The 21,037-nt window shown below is 42.2% G+C and overlaps 1 protein-coding gene across 4 annotated transcripts; it reads left to right on the top strand.

Annotated features, from left to right (window-relative positions):
- The first annotated feature begins 13 nt into the window (after positions 1–13).
- Positions 14–19,961, top strand: BROX (BRO1 domain and CAAX motif containing). 4 transcript variants are annotated; one of them, XM_054514154.1, is made up of 13 exons: positions 14–85; positions 1,993–2,123; positions 2,746–2,852; positions 4,373–4,469; positions 5,762–5,857; positions 6,506–6,578; positions 6,923–7,028; positions 7,563–7,652; positions 7,936–8,051; positions 9,778–9,859; positions 10,892–11,042; positions 12,449–12,608; positions 13,064–17,469. In XM_054514154.1, the coding sequence occupies exons 2-13, from the start codon at positions 2,023–2,025 to the stop codon at positions 13,148–13,150; spliced, it is 1,266 nt and encodes a 421-aa protein (XP_054370129.1). In that variant the 5' UTR covers positions 14–85; positions 1,993–2,022; the 3' UTR covers positions 13,151–17,469. The 4 variants fall into 4 exon arrangements, with proteins under 4 accessions (XP_054370129.1, XP_054370130.1, XP_036260523.1 ...); XM_036404630.1 differs by lacking the exons at positions 14–85; positions 7,936–8,051 and adding exons at positions 468–591; positions 8,387–8,472; XM_054514153.1 differs by lacking the exon at positions 14–85 and adding an exon at positions 468–591.
- Positions 19,962–21,037: the final 1,076 nt, after the last annotated feature.

Below are 21,037 nucleotides of genomic sequence, written 5' to 3'. Positions count from 1 at the left end.
GCGGGGCCCGGGCGGGGTCGCTCCGTTCCTCCCTTCGCTCCTCCCTCTACTCCCGGCCGAGCCGCCACCACAGGCCCGCCCCCAGGTAAGCCCCGGCGCCCCCCCTGCCGCACTGCAGGCGACTTTCGCCTCTCGGGAGGGCCGGTGCTGTTGCTGGTTTGCTGGCGTCCCGGCTCCTGTCGGTGTTGGTGGCGTTCGAGGGTCCTCCCCGCGGGAGGACTGTGGGCCCCGGCCGCGCCGGCGGCCGCTGTCCTGGGGGGACGCCCTACACCCGTAGGGCTGTTGTTGGCGGCGGCCCAGGGCGAGCGGCGGGGTCGATGCGATCGGCCGTGATCGATGCGATCGGCCGTGATCGATGCGATCGGCCGTGATCGATGCGATCGGCCGTGATCGATGCGATCGGCCGTGATCGATGCGATCGGCCGTGATGGGGCAGTGCCGTCGGCTCTCGGCTGGCGCTGCCTGCGGCAGCGTGCGCGTGACGCACCGCTGGGAGCGGCGGGGCCGGGCCGGGGTCCCGCGGCCTCGAGATCCACTCAGGGACCGTTCCGGGCCGGGCCGTGACACCGCGGGGACAGCAGTGCTGCGCAGGTGGGTGGGCACGGCGCGACGGCCGCTGGCCTGACGGACAAACCCCGAGAGGTGCCGGCGGTAAGCGTGGCGCGATAGATGCCGGCGTGATGAACGAACCCCCTGCTCGGTCTGGGGGATCTGGGCTGTGCCGGGGAATCTGTGCTTGGCAGATCTTCTTGGGTCTCTTTTGGTTTTGTTTGTTTGTTTCTCAGCAAAGCTGTAGAGTGTTTTTATAGGGATGAACTGAAGGGATTCCAAAAGGACCAGGGGATGATGGAGGTCCTAGGGGGCCTCTGTTCCAGCGTCCTGCTCAGGGCAGATACAGCTCCGAGTTCACACCAGGAGCTCGGGGCTTTGTCCCATGAGGTCTGGAAAACCTTTGAGATGGAGAGTACACAACTTGCTTCTCAGTTTTTCTGTCCTCATGGTGACGTTTTACCTCCCATGTTCAGGGTGTGTCCAATATGTTCCATCACCCCGCACTGCTGTTGTAAAACTCACTGCAATGCTTGTGTTATATTTGGCTGCTGAAATTGAAGCGAAAGAAAAGAGAGAGTCGGCTTTATCTCTGCCCTCCCAGCCTTCCCGGTCTGATACACGTGTATAAATAGATCCATGTTTTTAGTCAGGGTTTGTGGTTGCAGGTTCATGTATACCAAAGGCTGCCACATAAGCTATTCACAGATGGATCAGGCACAGTATAATGATCTCAGTGAATTGAGATTTAGCCTGGAAAGGAGGAAGGAGTCTCACAGGTGACCTTATCACTCCCTACAATTCCCTGAAAGGAGGTTGTGGCAAGCTGGGGATCAGCCTCTTCTTCCAGGTATCAAGTGACAGGATTGGAGGGCTCTGCCAAGGGAGGTTCAGGTTTTATATTAAGAAGGATTTCTTCACAGAAGGGGTTGTTAAACATTGGAATGGGCTGCCCAGGGAGCTGGAGGGCTTTAAGGAAAGGCTGGACATGTCATGCTCTAGTTGTCATGGTAATGTTCTCACAAAGGTTGGGCTTATTAATCTGAGGGTATTTTCCAACCCAATTGATTCTGTGATTCTGAGATATTTCTCATGTAATTTACAGATATGTTCAGCCTTATGCAGGAGGTAACAAATGTGGAGGTTTTTTTCCTAGCAATGTGTGTGCTCACATAGAGCAAAGTAGGTGGTAGCTTTTTGCCTAACTTAAAATTGTTGCCTCAGAAAGCATTTGTATTTCAAGAGAGTGTAATTCTCACACAAAGCACATGGATAATGAGCACGAGGCATGTGGAAGCTTGGCATTTCAAATGGGGAAAAAAAAAGAAATTAATTTCAAATTATTTACATTTGGAATATCTTTTTGCAAGCAGAGGACCAGGACATGTGCAGCACCTCAGATGTACCTGTTCCTGCAGCTGTTCTTTCCTTTCCACTCCTTAGATTTGGCATAAACACCACTGCAGGAAGAAAATGACCCACTGGTTCCATCGCAACCCTCTGAAGGCTACAGCTCCCGTTTCATTTAATTTTTATGGGGTAGCCACCACTCCAGCTGCAACAAAGGTTTGCAAGTAAGTGTACTTGGGACTAGCTTCACTCTGCCTCTTGCAGTTTGTGGAACATCCTTCAAAGTAATGGTTGCTCTTCAGTTTTTGAGCTGAAGATGACTAGAGATGTGTAGGCAGGGAGGCAGTAAGACACTGCTAACACAGAACGTTTGCTTACAGAGAATGAATTCTCCAGTCTCTGAGTGCATAGCAAGGCCAATTACAACAATGCAGAGGCAAAAGACTAAACACTTCATTGTCTTTCTGATGACTGTGCATTCCTCTGTAGAGGATTGCTTAATTTCCATAAGTGGATAGGGCCCGACTGTTCTGTTGTGGATAGGAATGTAATGAAAAGGGATCTCAGCCTATTTTGCTGATCTATTCTTATCTCTTCATCTCATCATCCCATTCTAATGTCAAAGAATGTTCCTGCTTGTTGCTTCCCTTTCCTCTCTGTGCACCCAACCTCTTGGTAGGTAAAGGCACAGTTATTTTAGTTAGTGTTAGAACAGTAGATTGAGTACTGATTATTCACTCCTGTGGGTCCAGTCATATGTATCCAGAGGAGAAAGGAAGATTTTTCTTTATTGGTACATTTTTAATAGGATTTCTTAGGGTTTTTTTTTTTTCTTCTTTCATTTAGTGACTTGCGGTTGTCTCGAACACAGCTATTGGAGCTGTTTACAGACTCAAGTTGTAATCCAGAAATGATGAAGAATGCAGCTGACTTCTACTTCTCACTCCTGCAAGGTAGGGAGATTTATTAGCAGTACTATTAATTTATCAAGAGAAGTATCAGTTCAATTTTAATGGCATTTCTCAGAATGTTAATTGTGCTGATCTCCCATAAGGAAGCTTTGCGCTTCTCAGGAAGGAGAGTATTTTCATGTATCTTCATGGGTTCTGTGCTTGATACCAGTGCTGGCTGCTCACCAGGCCCCTTCTCCAAGTTTCAGTATCCTTTGTGACCCTGCCAATACTAAGTGCTGGCAGCCCTGCCCTCCTACCTTTAACCTAATTCTGCTTCCTGTTGGAGGAGAAAACGTATTTGTCTTCTAGGTGGTGGTGAGTTGCTCCCTAAGTATCAATTGAGTCTATTTATTTGTATATTCCATTTAGTATTCAGTGTAAACTGCTGGTTTGTCTAATACTAGACCATAGACTTGTTGCAAGTTTACCTTCTACTGCTGCTTATCTTAGGTGTGTATATATATGTAGGTGCTCATTAGCATGGTATCTGCATTTTCAGTAGATGGTTCAGCTGTGCTGACACATTCCTTTGAAACCTTCCTTCTGCCAATATTTGGGTAACTCTCTCTTAGCAGTCAGGCGCTCAGCCAGGTTTCTTAGGACTGAGTTTTCAGGAATCAGCTGATTTGTGGAAAGTGGGGTCTTTCAGTCTGTGGGAAGTAAACATTGGTTTAATGAACCCCTGGGAGGGTGTAGGCTAATGTCAGATCTAAAGGTCAGATTAGAGTCCCTGTTGCAACAGCCAAGATTTAGATAGTTTCTTCAGGAAAATATCATGCTTGGCCACTAAAATCTTCTGCATGTGAAAGGAACAAGTATTTTCTGATTTTATAAACATGTGACACACTGACAGGTATAGCCCCAGTAGCTGCTATGGCAGGCTCTTGACCTCTTAAAGTCTGTAAGACCTGATCAGACCAGGGCCCTTCTTCAGCCTCACTAAAATTTCCTGGGCCTGCATATGCTAGGATTTGAATATCCCATAGCATGAGCCTCATCCCACTAACTGCTGTTTTCTGGGCTACTGGACATAAAGAACGAATTTCCTGTAGCCCTGAAGATAGATGATGACTAGGTGAGCCCATGCTTAGAAGCCCTTTTCCCTCTCCCTGTTGACCAGGCAGCTTTTCCTGGAATTTCCTGGTTGGCAGTATGGTGGCAGTGACAGCCACTCACTCACCTTGAACACCCTCAGCCATCCTGTACCTGGGCTAGTCCCACTCCCAACTTGTCACCATATGGGGCGTGCAGAAGTCTGCCAGGTTTTCTTTGAGCAGTCAAGATTCTCAGAATTGAGTTGGTAACATGCTGGGCAAGTAGTTTCCTGGAGTAGCTAGTTGGTTTTTTGCACATTTTGTTCTCAAGATACTGAGGAATAAAAATCCCAGGAAGTAACATGGGGTTTTGAGGGTTTCAGCAAGAAACATTCCTTTATCTATATCTATATTCATATTGATCCATCTCCTTCATTACTAATTTCTGCTTCTTACTTTGAGATTGCCTGTTTTATTATTTCATAGGTTTTATCCTTTCATTGGATGACTCTTCCCAAGAGTGCAAGTTGAGATATATTCAGAATTTCAAGTGGACAGACACGTTACAAGGACAAGTCCCGAGGTGCGTGTGCTTTTCTGGGTGCGGGGTATGCAGCTGCTCTCTGCTGCTCTGTTACACACATGCACAGGCCTGAAGGGAAACAGAAATGCAGCAAAGTCTTGAACACAAAGTAGTTTCTAAAAAGGTGTTGCTGTGTTTTTGGTAACTGCTGTATTGTGTTAGGTGTTCTGAAGTGTGCCTGGTGGCCTTTATGTTAAGCAGTGAGAATGCACAATAATGGTAGAAGGGTCTGTTAGGTCTCAGTTGATCTACAAACTGAACCTGCAGTTAGCTAGAGCAGTATAAAGAAGAGCCTTGAGGATATTGGTGAGTTGAGCATGGTAACAAAGCACACTGCAGTTTAAAACTTAATTTGGCACTATTGCCTGACCAGGAACTTCTGTGTGTTTGGAGGTTCCAGTGTTGCTGAAGATCTGTTTTTGTTCTTGTCCTCTGAAGCTCTGAATACATGTCCTCTTGGTTCAAACAAACAAATCTTCTGTTTCCAGGAGGAATACAGATCTGTAACCTTCTGAATTACTCACTTGTCTCTTGCTATTGGAGGTAATTGTGTTGTATAATCATGCCTACAAATTTGTCAAGCTTTCGCTAGAAGTGTTTGACCTCCTCAAAGCTTTAATTCCCCATGGAAGAAAATTTGTTGATTAGGACTTTATTCTAATTTTCTCATGGTCATGCACACTTGTACTTGTGCCAACATTACTCTTCCCTCTCCCACATCTTTCTTTTTAAAAGATTTGCTAGTTCCTAAACTAAACTGAGCTTGTGATTGCAAGTTCAGTCTTTTCAAAGACCTATTTGCAGGAAAAAATCCTGCTGTTTGTCTGCAGTTGCATAAATAATTGCAATAACATTCATTTGAGAGAGTTGTAATAGACTCTGACTTATTAACTTAGCAGTACAACTTGAAAGTGGACATTCCAGGGCAAGGCTTTCCAAAGATGTGTGACTGAAAAAAAAAAAAGAGATAGCAAAATGTCAGCCACACCCAAAGCTAAACAAATCTCAAGTTACAGTTTTAAAATAAAAGTTCCCAAAAGGGAAGGGTGGGAATCTGAATGTGGTAGAGTCTAATTATGAGTTCTTAAAGGGAATAAGTAAAAAAAAAAATGTCTCTTACGCAGTTCAGAAAAGTAGGAGGTTCAGAATTGGAAATTGTTGACATGATAAATGAAAAATGTTTTATAGAGAGAAGTGTTAACTTTTGCTACGTGAACTATCAGCAGAGAGAGATGTGAGAACAAAACTGAATGCATTAAGTTTTCGGGGGGATTTTGTCTGTCTTTCTGTAGTGCCCAGCAGGATGCAGTGTTTGAACTGGTTTCCATGGGATTTAATGTAGCTCTATGGTACACAAAATATGCATCAAGACTTGCTGGAAAAGAAGAGTAAGTGGTTTTCTTTTCTTAACAATTCTGCTGTAGCAATACTCCACCAAAGATTTAGCAGGTTCTGGGGGTTGCCTGCTATCAGAAATGTCCAGCTCAGGCAGAGGAGTTCCCGGAGGCAGTTGGTCTTTTCACACAAGCACTTCAATCCCTTCTTGCCTCTGTAAACCGAGTGCAGTAGTACTACATGACTGTGATACAGACAAAGTGTTAGTTGTGAATGAACCCTTCATCAATCCCTCTCTAAATGTCCAAGTAGAAAACTGAGATTCTTAACATCACAGCTCTGCTGACGTTTAACCCTACAGACCTCTAAATCCTTGGCTTCTAACACTGAGGTTGGCTTTTACTTGAGAGTCATCACAGGATCTTACATTTCTTTTCTTTCAAGCAAGCTCTATATGATTATTTCATGATTGGACATTGTAAGAAACTTTTTTATTCTGAGGGTAGCACAGCCGTGGGATAGGTCACTTAGGGAATTAGTGGACTCTTGATTCTTGAAGGATTTAAGGTTCATCTAGACAAAGCCATAACTGACCTGATCTGCTGTTGCAAAATGTGGTGCCCCAAAGCAGGAGGTGGCACTAAATGACACTTAGAGTCCCTTTCTAACTATAATTTTACCAATTCATTCTATTTTCTCAGTATAACAGAGGATGAAGCAAAAGACGTTCACCGCAGCTTGAAGATAGCAGCTGGGATTTTTAAACACCTCAAGGTAGAAGGGCTTTCTTTGCTGTCTGTTCTTCAAGGTGTCTCCAAATACTTGACTTTTTGTCTTAGAGGCCTTTGCTGTACACACATACCTGAGAGCACCTGAATGATGCAGGAAACAGAAGGGTGTTAATATGTTGTGGTACCCCTCAATCCCTGGAACTCATTCCCAGTGGCACTGGAAGAGTGGTTTGTCTGTTGGCCCATATCATGTGCTACATGTGCTGTCATGTGCTGTCTTGGGACCTTCACTCAGTGTGTCCCATCCATTTGGGCATGAAGCACTTGTTTTCTTGTTTTGCACTGGTTTTGGGCCTAAACTAACTCTGAGACTTGCTTTGTATTCAGGAAAGTCACATTCCAAAATTGATTACACCTGTGGAAAAGGGAAGAGATTTAGAAGCTCGACTTACAGAGTCCTACATCATACAGTGTCAAGCTGAAGCTCAAGAAGGTATCTTCAAATATACATTGGTTGGCTGTGGGAAATGACTCTTTGTGGGTCACTGCTGTCTCATGAATTCTGCTTGGCAGCAAGGCCATGGGTTTTTTATTCTCCTAAAGTAATGTGGCATAGTGGGGCAGGTTGCGAAATGCCAAAAATCAGTCTGATATTAGAATTGTAATATGGAATATCTTTCACTTGGGAAGAACTTGTGTGTGGCACTATTCCTTTTTCTTATTTCTTCCTTTCATGCAACCCTTTCACCACCATGCTTGCCTAACAGACATTCCCAGCTCTTTTACTTTAAAATATGTGCAGCTTCTGTTTATTAGCTACTCTTAAGGCTAACATTCCTTCCGTTTTTATATTAAATTGGAATCATTCTATCCAAGAAACAATCTGTCTCTATTCTGCTGTTTGCTTGACTGCACAACATCTATTTTCTGTTCATGCAGGGGTTTTAAAACCCTAAATGCCTCTGCTGATTTGATGTGATGGGACATTTCAATTAAACTTAAATCCTGGTGTGGAACTATTTTTCAGTGACAATTGCTCGGGCTATTGAGCTGAAACATAATCCAGGCCTAATAGCTGCTCTTGCTTATGAAACAGCCAACTTCTACCAAAAAGCTGGTGAGTGTCTTGTTTTGTATCCTTAGTGACTAAATTTATACACTCTTGCCAGCAGATACACTTCACCTACCCATAAATTGCAATATTTATGCTGTTCTCAGTGGATGTGGAGTGTGTATTTAGCTTCTATTTAGCACATTTAAGGCTTCAGTTATCAGCATGTATTATGATAAAGCTTTTTGGTTTTGTGGGAATCTTGTTCTATGATAGGAAATGGTGGCTGATGGTAGGAAACATTAGTGAAGGAAAACAGACTAGCAGCATACTAATGGCCTGATGTCAGTGGAGTATGTTCCAGCTGCCTTTGGGCCGCATGTCATGATGCAGAGCATGGAGAGTGGAGTGAGTTCATTATGTACCACCTTCCAGATGACTAAGATGATCTCTGGGCTTACTGAGGTAAGTGGGAGAAGTGCAGAAGTATGGGAGTCACTACTGGAACTTAAACTAGGAACAAGTTTTGAAATGCTGCATAAATATACTTAGAGAATTAGCCATTCAGACTTAGTGGACAGCAGTTTCAGGAATTCTAGGGACAACTGCATGATAGCTATATATTTTTGGTGGTTTTCTCAGGGTTTTTCTGTGCTTTTGCAGGAGGAATTTTTGTCCCTTGTTTCTGGATACTTTAGAGTTAGGATCTAGTGCTAAGTTCAAGAATTCTGGTCTTTTAATGTGTTTGGGGTTTTTCTTTTAGGAAATGTCTTAAGAATTATTTACCTATGTGTTCACAGATCAAACATTATCTAGTTTAGATCCAACCTATGCAGGTAAATGGAGGAAGTACTTAAACTTGAAGAGCTGTTTCTATATGGCCTACGTAAGTACTTTGGGTGGCAGCAGTCACAGCTTGTTGTCTGGCTGCCAAGGGCTGCATAGGGAATGGGGGCTAAGTATTGCCTTGGCTTTCTTTGCATACTGTGAAGAGGAATTGTGCAGTGTCAGTGACATTTGAACTGTTTTTGTGGAGCCAAATGAAATTGCAGCAGTGTGGATTTGTTCTGATCACAGATCTTTAATTGAAGCCATTCAGGTTGAGCATAATGGTGCTCTCTGTTATCTACATCACAGTCTGATCCTAGGCGCAGTTCAGAGCTGAGAATCTTTATGAAGGCCCTGAATGAAACTGCATTAAGTACCAAAAGGTACCATTCCAAGAGCTGTCCCTATTTGCCTGATGGATCTTCTGGCAAGTACTGCAGTGCCCTTGAGATCCTCAGCTGCTCAATTTGCCGTGTCTTGTAGCCTGCCACAGCATGTAATCTTTTTTATACTGTACAAAAGGCCCAAGCTAAGCAGTTTACATATTTGTCTTTCTCTTAGGCTGAACCTGTAACTAAAATCTGCTTGCCTTATTAGCAGGTTTGAGAGGTGAGGGAGGGTAAGAGTTGTGGTACTTCTCCTTTTTTTAAATTTGAGTGATCTGGGCAGTGGTAGATTTAGATAGATTTGTAGTGTGAGAACAGACACTAAAGGAAGGGGGGCAAGATGGGCATTTGTTGATGGGATTGTTCCTTCTCCTGTTGTGTGTACTAGTTAAACTCAGCTCCTGATAATAGATAATAGGCAATTCAGTTTTCACTGGAATACAATACCACCTTCAAGCACAATCGACTTTTTGGGGGTGGAAAAGTTATTTGGACTATGACAAAATATCTCGGACAGCAGAACACCTCATCACCTCACCAGATTCAGTGATGTTTGTTGCAGATGGAGTTTTTGGGTGTTCAGGTAGTTTTAGTTTTCAGTCTTAGCTTTGTAAACTTGCCTGGGGTTCATTCTCTTTCTGTGCTGGGGCTTGATGCTGCACACTGCTGCGGTGAGAGCTTGGAATGGCCTGTGTAGCAGTGCTTCAGGTCAAACAGCTCTGTGCAGCTCAGTTACTCTTGGCTAGAGCTGAGACAGCTCCTTTCATACTAAGTGTTCATGGTTCTGGTTTGCAGTGTTCATGTTGAACTGCATTAATGGCTCAGCGAATGCTGCTTTGACTTGGATTCCCCAGCTGTCACCTATTTGCAGGGAATGGCAGCTTCAAAGAGCTGCAGCTCCTGTAGGGAGCAGGAGGAGGGGATTGGTGCAGGAAGTGCCCAGGGATGTTGGTAATGATTTTGTCCTCTTCCATCAGGCATACTGTTACCATGGCCAGACTTTACTGGCGAGTGATAAATGTGGGGAAGCAATCAGATCTCTGCAGGAATCAGAAAAATGTAAGTGTGGTTGAGACTGGAGTACAGGGTCTGATGGTGCCATGCCTGTTCTGTTTTGCTGTATTGTGTTAATTTGCTCTCCCATAAAGATTTTATCTGTCACCTGATGGAAATCCAGCACATCTTTGAATAGAGACAGTGTATTTTTATTTTTTTTTAATGGTCTTACCAAATACTGTCTTTCATAACATTTCTGCAGGAAATTTTCATCTTCACTTCTTAGCCTGGCTTAAAGACTGGCTTTGAGCTGCCTGCAGTATACAGTATAAAAACCCATAAGGATCTGGTCATCCTGTTTTGTGGTCTATATGTTAGAGTAGTGCAGCCATTTCTGCTTTGGAGGTTAAATAGTAAATCTAGATCTTGCTTGTTTATTTTTAAACAGATTTCAGTAACTTATTTATTTTCTATTCATTTGAAAGGTATATTCAGGGAAGTTTGCAGTAGTTCAAGGTCTTCTGCCCAGTCTTCTCTCTTCAAAGCTATTTGAACCCCATTGGCCTGCACTGCATAACTTTACTGCAATGTATAAAAAATGCTCAAATCTTCAAAGTGGAAACTTTAATATTAGTTTTAAAAATAAATTGGAAAATTATTAAGAACAAACTAAGTTGGATTTCTTGGAGTAAAACAAATACTGTTCAGCTGTTCAGAGAAGAGTGCTTCTTCTCCCACTCCATATCAGTTATTCTTGTTTGGTTTGGGGCATCAGCTGTGTGTGGACACCTTCATGCCCTCTGTTTTTCCCTACCATGTGGCACAGTTCTTAGGCTTATTGTTGCATTTTGCCCCACACATAAGAATGCTTTCCTGCATCTTCCCACCCAAAAAACTATCTTTTTCTTTTCCTGTTCCTAGTCACTTGTTGGATGCAGTAAATCTTGGCTGTCTTTGAACTGGTTTGGTTTTGTTTCTAAGAAGAAAGAGGCCTGACTGGATTCTGGTGTCTTCTAAGAGTGAAGCACTGTAGGGGAGAACCATGATTTAAGAGGGTCATGTAAATAATTTTTATTTCCTTTCTTTCTTGCAAAGTTTTTACCAAGGCTGAAGCATTGTGCAAAGAATATGGAGAAACCAAAGGGCCTGGGACTACTGCCAAACCTTCTGGACATCTTTTCTTTAGGAAATTAGGAAGTTTGATTAAGAGCACATTAGAAAAATGCCAGAGAGAGAATGGATTTATGTAAGTAATTCGTGGTTGGTACAGCACTCTACATGAAGTGTTATTACCTCTTTTGCCTTAATTTCAGGATGGGATGGTAAATTTTACTCTCCGGTTGTTATATTCCTTTAGAGCATGGCATGTAACTTAAAGATAAATTTGCAATTCTATAATTTTCTCTTGGCAGATTTGCAGTGGGTCTGTGCTGTCCCACTCTGTGTCCTGTGCCGGTTCAGCAAGTTGGGCTGGACTGACATATGGAGAGGTTGAGCAGTTTTCTTCCCTCATTCCTCAGGCACCTGGTAACTTTTCCTTCTGCACAGGACAAAATCTGCAGAAGTTGCTGTGTTGCTCTAATGCTCTCTTCCTGTCTCCTGAGATCTAGTAGGCAAAAGAGGACAGAGGGGCAAGTAGAGAAGACCAGTAGCCAATTCTGCTTTGCAAGCAGGGAAGTCAAAACACAGTACTGCCTTCAGTGAAGATCATGCTTAGGGTGCTAGGAGCTTTACCAGTCCAAGTATAGTTAATATTGTGAATAGGGCTTTCTGTTCATTAATGTCCTTCCAAAAAGGGTTTGGAAATACCAATTTTTTATTTCAGTTGAAAATAATCAAGATTAGTTTGACATTAGAGTTCTTTTCCTCATTTATTTCTCCCATCCTATTACGATTTAGCCTTTCATAATAGGTTTGTTATTTTAATTTTTATAATATTTAAAGACCTACATAGTAGGGCAACTGACTAAATGGAAAGGATGATCAAGTACAGTGAACTGCAAATAGAAATAGAAATGCTCTGCTCTGGTTCAAATACCCCTTGTCAGAGCTTACAACAAAAGCATACTGGAGATTTCAGCACGTCCCTGTCCCTCTAGAACAAAACTTGGAAAGAGAAAGCAGTGACTGTTTTGGAAGAGTTCTGGCAGCACAGGAAGTGAGGTAGAGTGTGTCAGTGTGTGAGCTCCTGCTACCCTGCCAAGGGCAGAGGGACACCCTGAGTCAGGCTTTGCCCTGTAGCCAGTCTTTGGGGGGCTGCTGTGTTGCCATCATCCACTATGGCACATTAGGACTGTTTAGGAAAAGAAGTGTCCTCTTCGTCTTTGGAAAGTACTTTAAATCCTCATTTTTATTTTGAAGGGTTTTTTTGGACTAAAGATGCTCTTCTCATTAAAGCACTGGGAATAATGGATAATAAGTCGGAGAAAACACACCACACGATTAGGGAACAAACAACGATACTAGCAAGGAGTTTCTTTTGTTCTTGTGAACCTTGCTGGCAGAATGCATGTTAGGCAGTGCCTTAATGAAATGGAAGAGAGCAGCAGTGCTTGCCACTGTGAAAACCCAGATTGTTTTGTTTAGAATTGCAAACAAGACTTGCAGAGATGGTGCACTGTATTTTAAATACATTTCTGTATTCTGTTCCAGCTATTTCCAGAAGGTGCCAGCAGAGGCTCCCCAGCTGGAATTGAAAGCAAACTATGGCTTAGTAGAGCCTGTTCCTTTTGAGTTTCCAGCTTTAAACACACACTGGACTCCTGAAACAGTTGCAGCATTTGATCTCACCAAGAGGCCAAAGGAGGACATTGTAAGATAATCCCATGTGCTGTTCTTTCCCTCTGGCCTTATTCTGTGTATCATACAGAGTTAGTTTGGCTCTTCCATAACATTCTCCAGCTCAGTGTAGGAAGCAGACATAAGGCTACCACCTAAACTCATCCTTCTGTTGTGGCAGGGGCAAGTCAATTAACCTCTGCCACACTGCCAGCATCTGGAAAATCAGCTCATTTTTTACCAAGTCCTGTAACGTTGCAGCATGCTAGAGAAAGATTATATTTTAGAAAAGGATTCATTTAAATATGCTGAAACAGAGAACAATTGTCATTTCCCTCTTGCTTGGCGCTTACTCAAAGTCTTCAGCCTTGAAAAGAGAGGAGACTATTAGATTATAACATGTAAAGTTAGCTGTGCATAAATACTGTGCAGACACAGTGGTTTGTACTTCTGGTATTTAGTTGGGTTTTTTTTTCTTCTTGTTTGCAGGCTAAACCAAAACCAGATGAAGAAGTAAAACCTCTGAAGGAACCAAATATAAAACCTCAAAAAGACAGTGGATGCCAGATTTCTTAAATGCCATAAGTGCTTTGAATTCACTTTGAAACTCTATTCATAGGACTCTGGGGCTTTTGTTCTGATCTCCTTTTTTTGATTCTCCTCTTTTCATTTACAAGGCTAATTGAATTTACCTTTGTTAATATGTGTCTATCTTCCTTAAGATTGTGGTGGATTTCTAGGTGGTTATTTATATCTGACTTATTTTTGGTTTCAGTAGGACATCATAGAATTAGTGAGCTTAAATGTTCCTATTGTGCCTCTAGGGAGTTTCTTTTTGTGGGTTTAGTTTTACCCACAAATAGCAAAGGAAGTATCATGATTGTAATGCTTGAGGGTTTTTCCATTACCTTATATGCTGTATCATGTCCAATTCTGCAAACAGAAGTTTGCATGAACAGTTATATTTATTCAAGTTTTGTCATTCAGGCTTAGCCCTTTGTTGTGTCTGAATTCACCGAATTGTAGTGAGAGAAGAAAATCTGGGTTTGGATTATAACAGTCGTATGGTATTTCACAGGACTTGCACAGGACTTGAGAAACCTCAAGTTCTGCATAACAGGAGCACAATTTATGTTCTGAAACTATTAGTCTCTGTTCTTTCCTCTATAGATTAGGGGTTTTATATCAGAATTTGTAGTAAAGTACCTTAGCTTTGTCTGTCCTTTAATCCAAATCCTTTAGTATCAAAGTGTATGTGAAAGTAATACAGCAAGCAATATGGAAGTGCTTAAAAGCAAAGCATCCCTGTGTCATTTGTGCAGAGTTTCTGAATCTTCAAATCTTTGTTAAGTTCGAAGGCTGCAGGCAGTTCTAATCTCCTGGCACTGGAATTCCTGAAACTGTCATGATAAGGTAATGGATTTGGAAGTAAGTTGCTCAGTTTCCATCTGGGTGGTGTCTATAAGAAGCTATCAGGAGAACAGGGAGGAAAGATGAGCTGAATAGCTGATGGCACAGCTGGGAAGCCAAGCTCTAGATTTCTTTTATGCCCTGTATAAACAGTGTGCTTCTCAGGTTTTGCAGTATTGCACTAAAATCAGCTCTTTCTGAAGAAAACTTGTGAGAAGCCAAGCCCAGTCAAGGCTGAGAAAGAAAGGATTTTGTAGAACTTGCTTCCATTTCTGCCTGCTGTGGAAAATGTGACAGCATTCTTTAGTGCTGAGCACTGCAAAACGCCCTTGACAACAAAAACATCTTTCTGATTCATTGCAAATGCAAAGGTATATGATGCATGTGTTGAAGTTAGAGCCTTGCAATCCCTGGGTACCAGTTGCTGCGCCTCTCTTGGCCTGAGAAAGAAACTGAGCAGCCTGACAGTGTTCACCCTTCCAGCAAACATGATGGCCAATGCACTTACTGTGATGTAAACTGTGAACACATTGCTCGCTTTGTACTCTTTGTTCACCTTATACTGTGCTGTGATTCACTGCTTCTAAAATGCTTAATGGGGCTTGGAGACACTTAGCTTAGAGAGCAAGTGTGTAACTCCTTGAAGGCCTCTGCAACAAAAGCTGCCAAGGAGATTAATAAGGAACTCAAGACTCTTCCTGAGATACTGGACCAAATTACAAAATTTGTTGATGCAAAAGGCAAAGAGTCTTTTAATGCTGGCTATTATGGGTTGATCAAATGCAAACCTCCTTGTGTCCCACGATGGATTTTTCTTTCTGTCAGTTCTGTACATAAAACTAAGTGTAAAGTGAGCTGAATTTCTTTGGAAGAAGTTACTGTTCTGCAGGGGCCTAGAGGATAATGAGTATCAAGAAGAATACATACCTGAAATGGCTCCATTTCTTCTGGTGCTGCGTGGGGACCTGGTGTATGTTTCATGAAGAGTTACTCAAATCTGTTTCTAACTTGATCGGCTGACTCATTAGACTTCTTGCATTGTTAAAATACCAGCCTAGGTTTTGCCAGAGTAGAGTGTGGAGTTAGTTTTCTTATATAGATTTTAATTCTAAAACTGTATTCCAGTTGTAGTCATCAACATTTGTTCAGCCTGCCCCCTTTAAGGATCAAGATACAGTTAACTCAGTTACACAATCACAATTTTTTTAGCTACTCATTGTTTTTCAGAATTCTTTGTCAATATATACACATTTCAACTGAAATAGTTTTCCTTCTGTGCAGACTAGATTCTGCTTTCCCTCCTCCCTTCATTTTCCCTTCCACCTGCTACAAACTGTAGCGCAGTCTTACCCTCATTTGCTAATGCACTTGTAGGTCCTGGGACTCATTTCCAATTCAGCTTTTACCCATGGGTGGGTTCCTTTAGAGGAATATCTTACAATCAAATTAACAAATCATGACTAAATCATTCCTAAACATTTTGGTAGGAAATATTATTTTATGGACTTGGAATTCTTTGCACGCTTTCTGAAACCGAGCTGTTTGTCTGAATCAAGTTCACTGTAAATAGTTTGGGGTATAACCAAGTGAATTGTGTCAGATGATGACATTACTTAAGCCTAGCTGTGTAATCTCTTGTGCCATAGCTGTTTCAGTAAATATGATGTAGTAGTTTAAAAATAGAATAATGGAACAAATTAATACACTTAACATGTGTTGCTTTTCAAGACAAACTTTGTTTATTTGTAGCTGAAATCCTGTGGCAAACATTGGATGGTTTTGCCAAAAAATAAGAAGCTGGAGACTGTTTAGTTTGCAAAGTAGAGAGAGCTGTGAGGCAATGAGCAGCTTTCTCTTCTGGTTTTGTTGGGTAGTAGCAGGAATTACTGTAAATAAGATGTAGATTAACTGTCCAATATGCTTAAGAATATGAGTGAATGAACTGGGAGTTTCTGTTAATCTGGAAACCCAGCAGCCATGTTCCTTCTATTATAGCTCCCTCTAGTAATTTTTATGAGTGAAGTATTTTGAATGGTGACTTTTTAATATTCTCTTGCTGCAAGAGCCTGTTTTTATGGCCTCTCTCTGGTTTTAGAGGCTCTCATGGCTAAGCCTGCAAATCTTGTTGGTGTAAATAATCTTTAAAAATTTGTGCCCCATCTGAAGCAGGACAGAACTGCAGCCTAATAAAACACAGAGTGCTGGGCCCTCTGTTTTGTGCTTTAAGGAAAGCAGTGATTGTCTTTAATATACTGTAAACCAAACCATGAAGCTTTTTGTAGGATTTCCACTTAAATACCTTCCTCCATGTATTTAAATACACTTCCTCCATGTTTCATGTTCCTGAGTTTTCAGTAGTTACTTTCCATCCAGCATGTGACATACAGCTGAGGGACTAAACCTGGCCCTTGGATGCTAATGTCTGCCTCTCACTGGATTTGGTAGAGGAGTTTTGCCTGTCAGCCTAGGGATGGTGTTTGGTCACTTAGATGTTCAGCATGGAGCCATGCTGTGTCTGTAACAATGGTAGTTGTCGAGCAGGAAAATGGATCCCTGCATCTGTGTGGAATAGAATAGTAGAATAGAGACAACTTTGCACTTTAAAATTTTCTTGTCTTGCAAATTTGGTACAATACAATATGCTTGTAAATACTCCTGTCATTTTGTTGCACATTTTAGTACTGTGCTATGGGTAAGGTTTTAATGGGAAACATTACTAAAATGTATTTTTAATTGTCTGTCTGTGCTTCAAACTCATGAAGCATATCTCTGCCTTTAGTATTGGGGAGCATGAGAGGAGGCAGTAGCTCATCTGTCTTCCATGGTAATTCCAGGAGGTGAAGACTTTCTATCTGTTGGCTGTGGGGTGAAACATTTCATCCCACCCCTGTGTCTGGTATCTAAACTGATGTTTCAGCATTAACATAAATCCTGTTCATGCCTGTTAATTAGCCCTAAAAAGATTCTGTCTCTAAAGATCACTCTTAAATTACCATAGTAGCATAAGCTGGTTTTCCTTTTTCTGTGTTTTTTTCCTGTCACTGGTCCAGTTGAGGGAGGAATAAAGCACAGTGAGTAAGACTGGCATGGAAAAGCCTCTGGAGTGTGTACCTGTCTCCCAAGTTGTGAGTGCAGTGTAGAGGCCTTTCCACAGTGACCCTTGGCTTGTCTCAGACCTTTCCATGCTGGTGATGCTCTCAAATTCTGCAAAGGTCCCGTGGCAACCCAGGGTATCCTTGATCCGCTTTTTATGTATGGAAGGCCTCCCTCCTTTGGTGTTGATGTCTTCATGGATTACAAGCTTCCAGAAGCCATCCTGTATTCCGAGTAATCCCACTTCAATGTAATCAGCTCTGAGATCACTGACTGAGCAGCCTTACTTTCTGAAGACAGTCACCATGCAATCTTAAGTTTCATAGTTGGAAAATTTGTATATAGCCACAAGTTTCAGAATGCCATTTAAAATAAACAATTTTCAAATATCATGTTTATTTCATTATTTAAAATTTTACACAGAGTAGCAAGAAAGAGGCTCTGTCTTGATTATTACTTTCTGCAATTTAATGCAACTTTGTTATTATAGAGAATACTTAATCCTTGCTTATAGGAAGACTTAAATAAGGGAGATCCATGAATTGGATATTTATGGAAGTAGTAGCTACAATGAAGCATGTGAAGTCCTGAGGCAGGAAGAGAGGAGATGGGCTTTCCAAATTCTTGTTTAGAAAAAAAGAAAGTAATTAGGGAGAATTTCTTATGGCTGTCCAAAATCCCAGTCCTTGCCAAGGTCTGTGACGTTGTGGGATGTTCTATTATACTATGTCAAGGGGGTTATTTGGGAATCACTTCTCTGATATTCTGGATGAAGCCTCTCTACCACAACAGGCTCAGTCTTCCCTGTCTGAACCAGACATGCATCTGCTGCTGTCTCCAGGAGTCCCAGCTGTCTCTCAGAGCCATGTGGTGGTCTTTCATAATTTTGTTTCATGCCTCCAGTCTTTCTGTCTGGCTTTCCCAAAGAAGGACTCGTTTGCAATGTCCATGTTGATGGCCTCTGGAATGTAAGGCTGCCCTTGCTTTGTTGAGTTGCTCTCAAATCTCAGGGTCAAGGACCTTGTCCTCTGTGACACCCGGACCCTCTCATCTGCTGGCTGTGCTTTCCCAGTTTCTGCCAGCACCACTTAGTTAATACTTTCTCCCCAAACATTGTCAAAATGTGCATAACAGCACCAACAGAGCCCTCTCGAATGGGTAAAAAATTCCCACAGGACCCTGCTGGAGTGATGGCCACCAAGGGGCAGAAGACCTCATGTTTTCCTGCAGTTTTTCCACACAGCTGCCCAGCACAGACAGTGTGCACTCAAGAAAGCACTGCAGTTTTAAAATGGGAAGAGGTGTCACAAGTTACATCTTCTACATCATTTCATGTGGAACATCTCTGTAATTACGACAGGGGGGCATCCAGGAGTCTGTGCATGCTTGTGACTAGGAGAACAGCTACCTCTCCATTGAGCTCATCACCAAGGCCATGGAGCAGGAGCACTGACAAACAGAGAAGATCTCTTGCCCTGTGTCCCAGCAGCTGCTCTGTCCCAGGGCCTGACAGCCTCTCCAGGGCATCTGCCCTTTGGGAAGGAGAAACTGTCTACATTTCTGTGGGGTTTCTCCGGGGTCGTGGGCTGGGTTTTTATGGCAAGGATTTGAAGTGGGAAGGCAGCTTCTGTGAGCAGCAGCTACCCTCATTTTGGCCAGAGCCTGTTCCAGCCAGCCCCAAGACAGATCCACTGCTGGCCAAAGTTGTGTCCATCAGCTGCCTGCTCATGGCTTTGGGGAAAAGGCCGTGAGGTGGACAATGAGGCCTTGGGCAGCTGGAAATGTGAACCAAAGTCTTCTCTCCTCTGCACACTGCCCTGCCAGCATGTCCCAGCGAGCTGGGGGTGCACAGGAGGCTGTGAGGGGACACAGCAGAGCAACTGACCCCCAGTGACCAGAGGGATTTCCCACAGCATGTGATGCCATGCTCAGCAATCAAACCATGGGGATGGAGGTTGGCAGGAGCTCCCTTGGCTCAGAAACTGGCTGGGCATCAGTTTGTTGTTTTTCTTGGGTTTCAAGGTTTTTTTCTCCCTCTTCTTTGTGGGTTTTTTTTTTTTTTTTTTTTGGTTTGGTTTGGGTTTTTTGTTTGGTTGGTTTTTGTTTTAGTTTTGTTTTGTTTTAATTTAGTTAAACTGCTTTTATCTCAACCCACCAGTGTTTTTACTTTTCTGATTCTCTCCCCCAGGGCTAGGAAGTGCGTGAGTGGCTGTGTGGTGCTGAGCTGCCAAGCAGGAATAAATCATGATAGCAGTGCCCTGTGCAAACAACATCTGAATGATGGGACACAAGCAGCATCTGCAGATCAGGACTGCGGCAGGAAACAGGAGCTTTAGCTGTGGATATTTAGAAAAAATCACGAGTATGACAAGAAATCTCCACACAGGAAAACATCAATATTAAAAATGGAGACAGTTACAAATACAGGAATTGTGGTACTCCCAAAGACTGCCAAGTGAGCCTTCCTCTAGCCACATTTAATGACACAACTGAGGTTCATCTGGAGAGCTCAGTCATGGAGTTGTGAATTTGTGGGATAAAACGTGGAACTTTGCCATTTTTGTCTTGTTTGGTTTGGCAAACTGGCAAACAGGACACAGGTGATATATCTCCAAGACTTGGTTCTTACCCAACTCAGTGTATGGCTGTTGCATACACTAACTAGTCTATCAAAACCTGCCGCCAATGGTAAGATTATTTAAAGTGAAGAATATATTAGCTGAGTCTGGCCAGTCTGAGGAGATCAATTAAAAGAGGCTACAGGTTTTCATTGCAAGGTGGTAGATCATATAGCAAGCTGAATGGTACAGAACTGTGTGTGGTGCAACTTCACAGATTAACTTGATTTTATGCTCAAAATTAAAGCTTTCTTCTTGTTTCCATAGTTCACAGTTGGAGTCTGTATCTCTGGTTTGGGACAGTTTGAATTGCAAAAATTTAATTCCTTAGGAAGTTAACGTTTTTTCTTTCCTTTTTAAAAAATTTTAATATGATCGATCAACTTACTTTAAGGATGGATTACCTGGAATGCAGTCAGTACCCAAGCAACAAAGCTGGCACTTAGCTATTTTTTCTCCTTCTTTTAATACTTACTGGTGGTGTCTGAAGGGATTATCACCAGGATTTACAACCCTTGATGATTTGTAAAATTAGCTATTTTCTTTTGTTCAAATGATACAAACTCTATCAATACAATTCAGACTACATTGCACAGTATCAGCCCATCAGCTTTTTCCAAAGGTTACATTTTACTGTACCCACAAAGGAGCTTTTGCGTGCCCAGATGCAGCCTTTGTGGATGAAAACAACAGAAAACCATGGTTATCACACAGATAGACAGCAATATGTGGTATGTTAGGTATGGTATGAAGTTTGCAAACTTCACAGTTTGCAAACAGTGTGGCAGAAAGCGCTTGCAGAAAAATCAGAATAGGATGATTCTAATCAAGGGTGGACCAAGAAAGGTTGTCATTCTTGCCAGGTTTTTTAAATTTGAGCCATGTATCACCAGGTTTAGTCAGCCTGACTAAGGACTTTCTTGCTCCTTCAAACTGCAGAAACTTTTAAATGTTAATGAATTGACCAGAAAAAGAATCCACATAAAGCTTAAAATCACATTACCTGAATTCCTGTGAAAAGTACTGTAATACATGGTAGCTCCTTAGGAATATAAGAGGAAATTAATGAACAGAGAAAAGAGAAAATGTTGAACTCAATGCCACACATTTAAATTCAAACCATTTGCTTCTGGCAACACAGCTTTAAAAATCTCCATGCTGTAACTCTTAATGGAAAAACCTTTCTGCTGGCAAGGCAGTTACAAAATCTCCCTGCAGCTTCCACAATCTCTTCTGTCTCCTGCTGAAAGAAAAAAATCTTGGTAAGAAAACACTTTCTGGAGAGAGTTTCAGGTAAATATGACAGTTACTGAGTGAGTAACAGTCTCATCTGAAATGAGCC

This window comes from Molothrus ater, chromosome 3, assembly GCF_012460135.2.
Source record: "Molothrus ater isolate BHLD 08-10-18 breed brown headed cowbird chromosome 3, BPBGC_Mater_1.1, whole genome shotgun sequence".
NCBI classification, from domain to species: domain Eukaryota; kingdom Metazoa; phylum Chordata; class Aves; order Passeriformes; family Icteridae; genus Molothrus; species Molothrus ater.
The sequence above is the reverse complement of the archived record's forward strand: the minus strand, read 5'-3'. Positions and strand labels throughout refer to the sequence as shown.

Bases quoted from the DNA above. Each gene is read 5' to 3' on its own strand.
- BROX (XM_054514154.1), top strand. From the start codon at position 2,023: ATGACCCACTGGTTCCATCGCAACCCTCTGAAGGCTACAGCTCCCGTT. The intron at 2,124-2,745 runs GTAAGTGTACTT...TCTTTCATTTAG, and splicing joins GCTGCAACAAAGGTTTGCAA to TGACTTGCGGTTGTCTCGAA. The intron at 5,858-6,505 runs GTAAGTGGTTTT...CTATTTTCTCAG, and splicing joins AGACTTGCTGGAAAAGAAGA to TATAACAGAGGATGAAGCAA.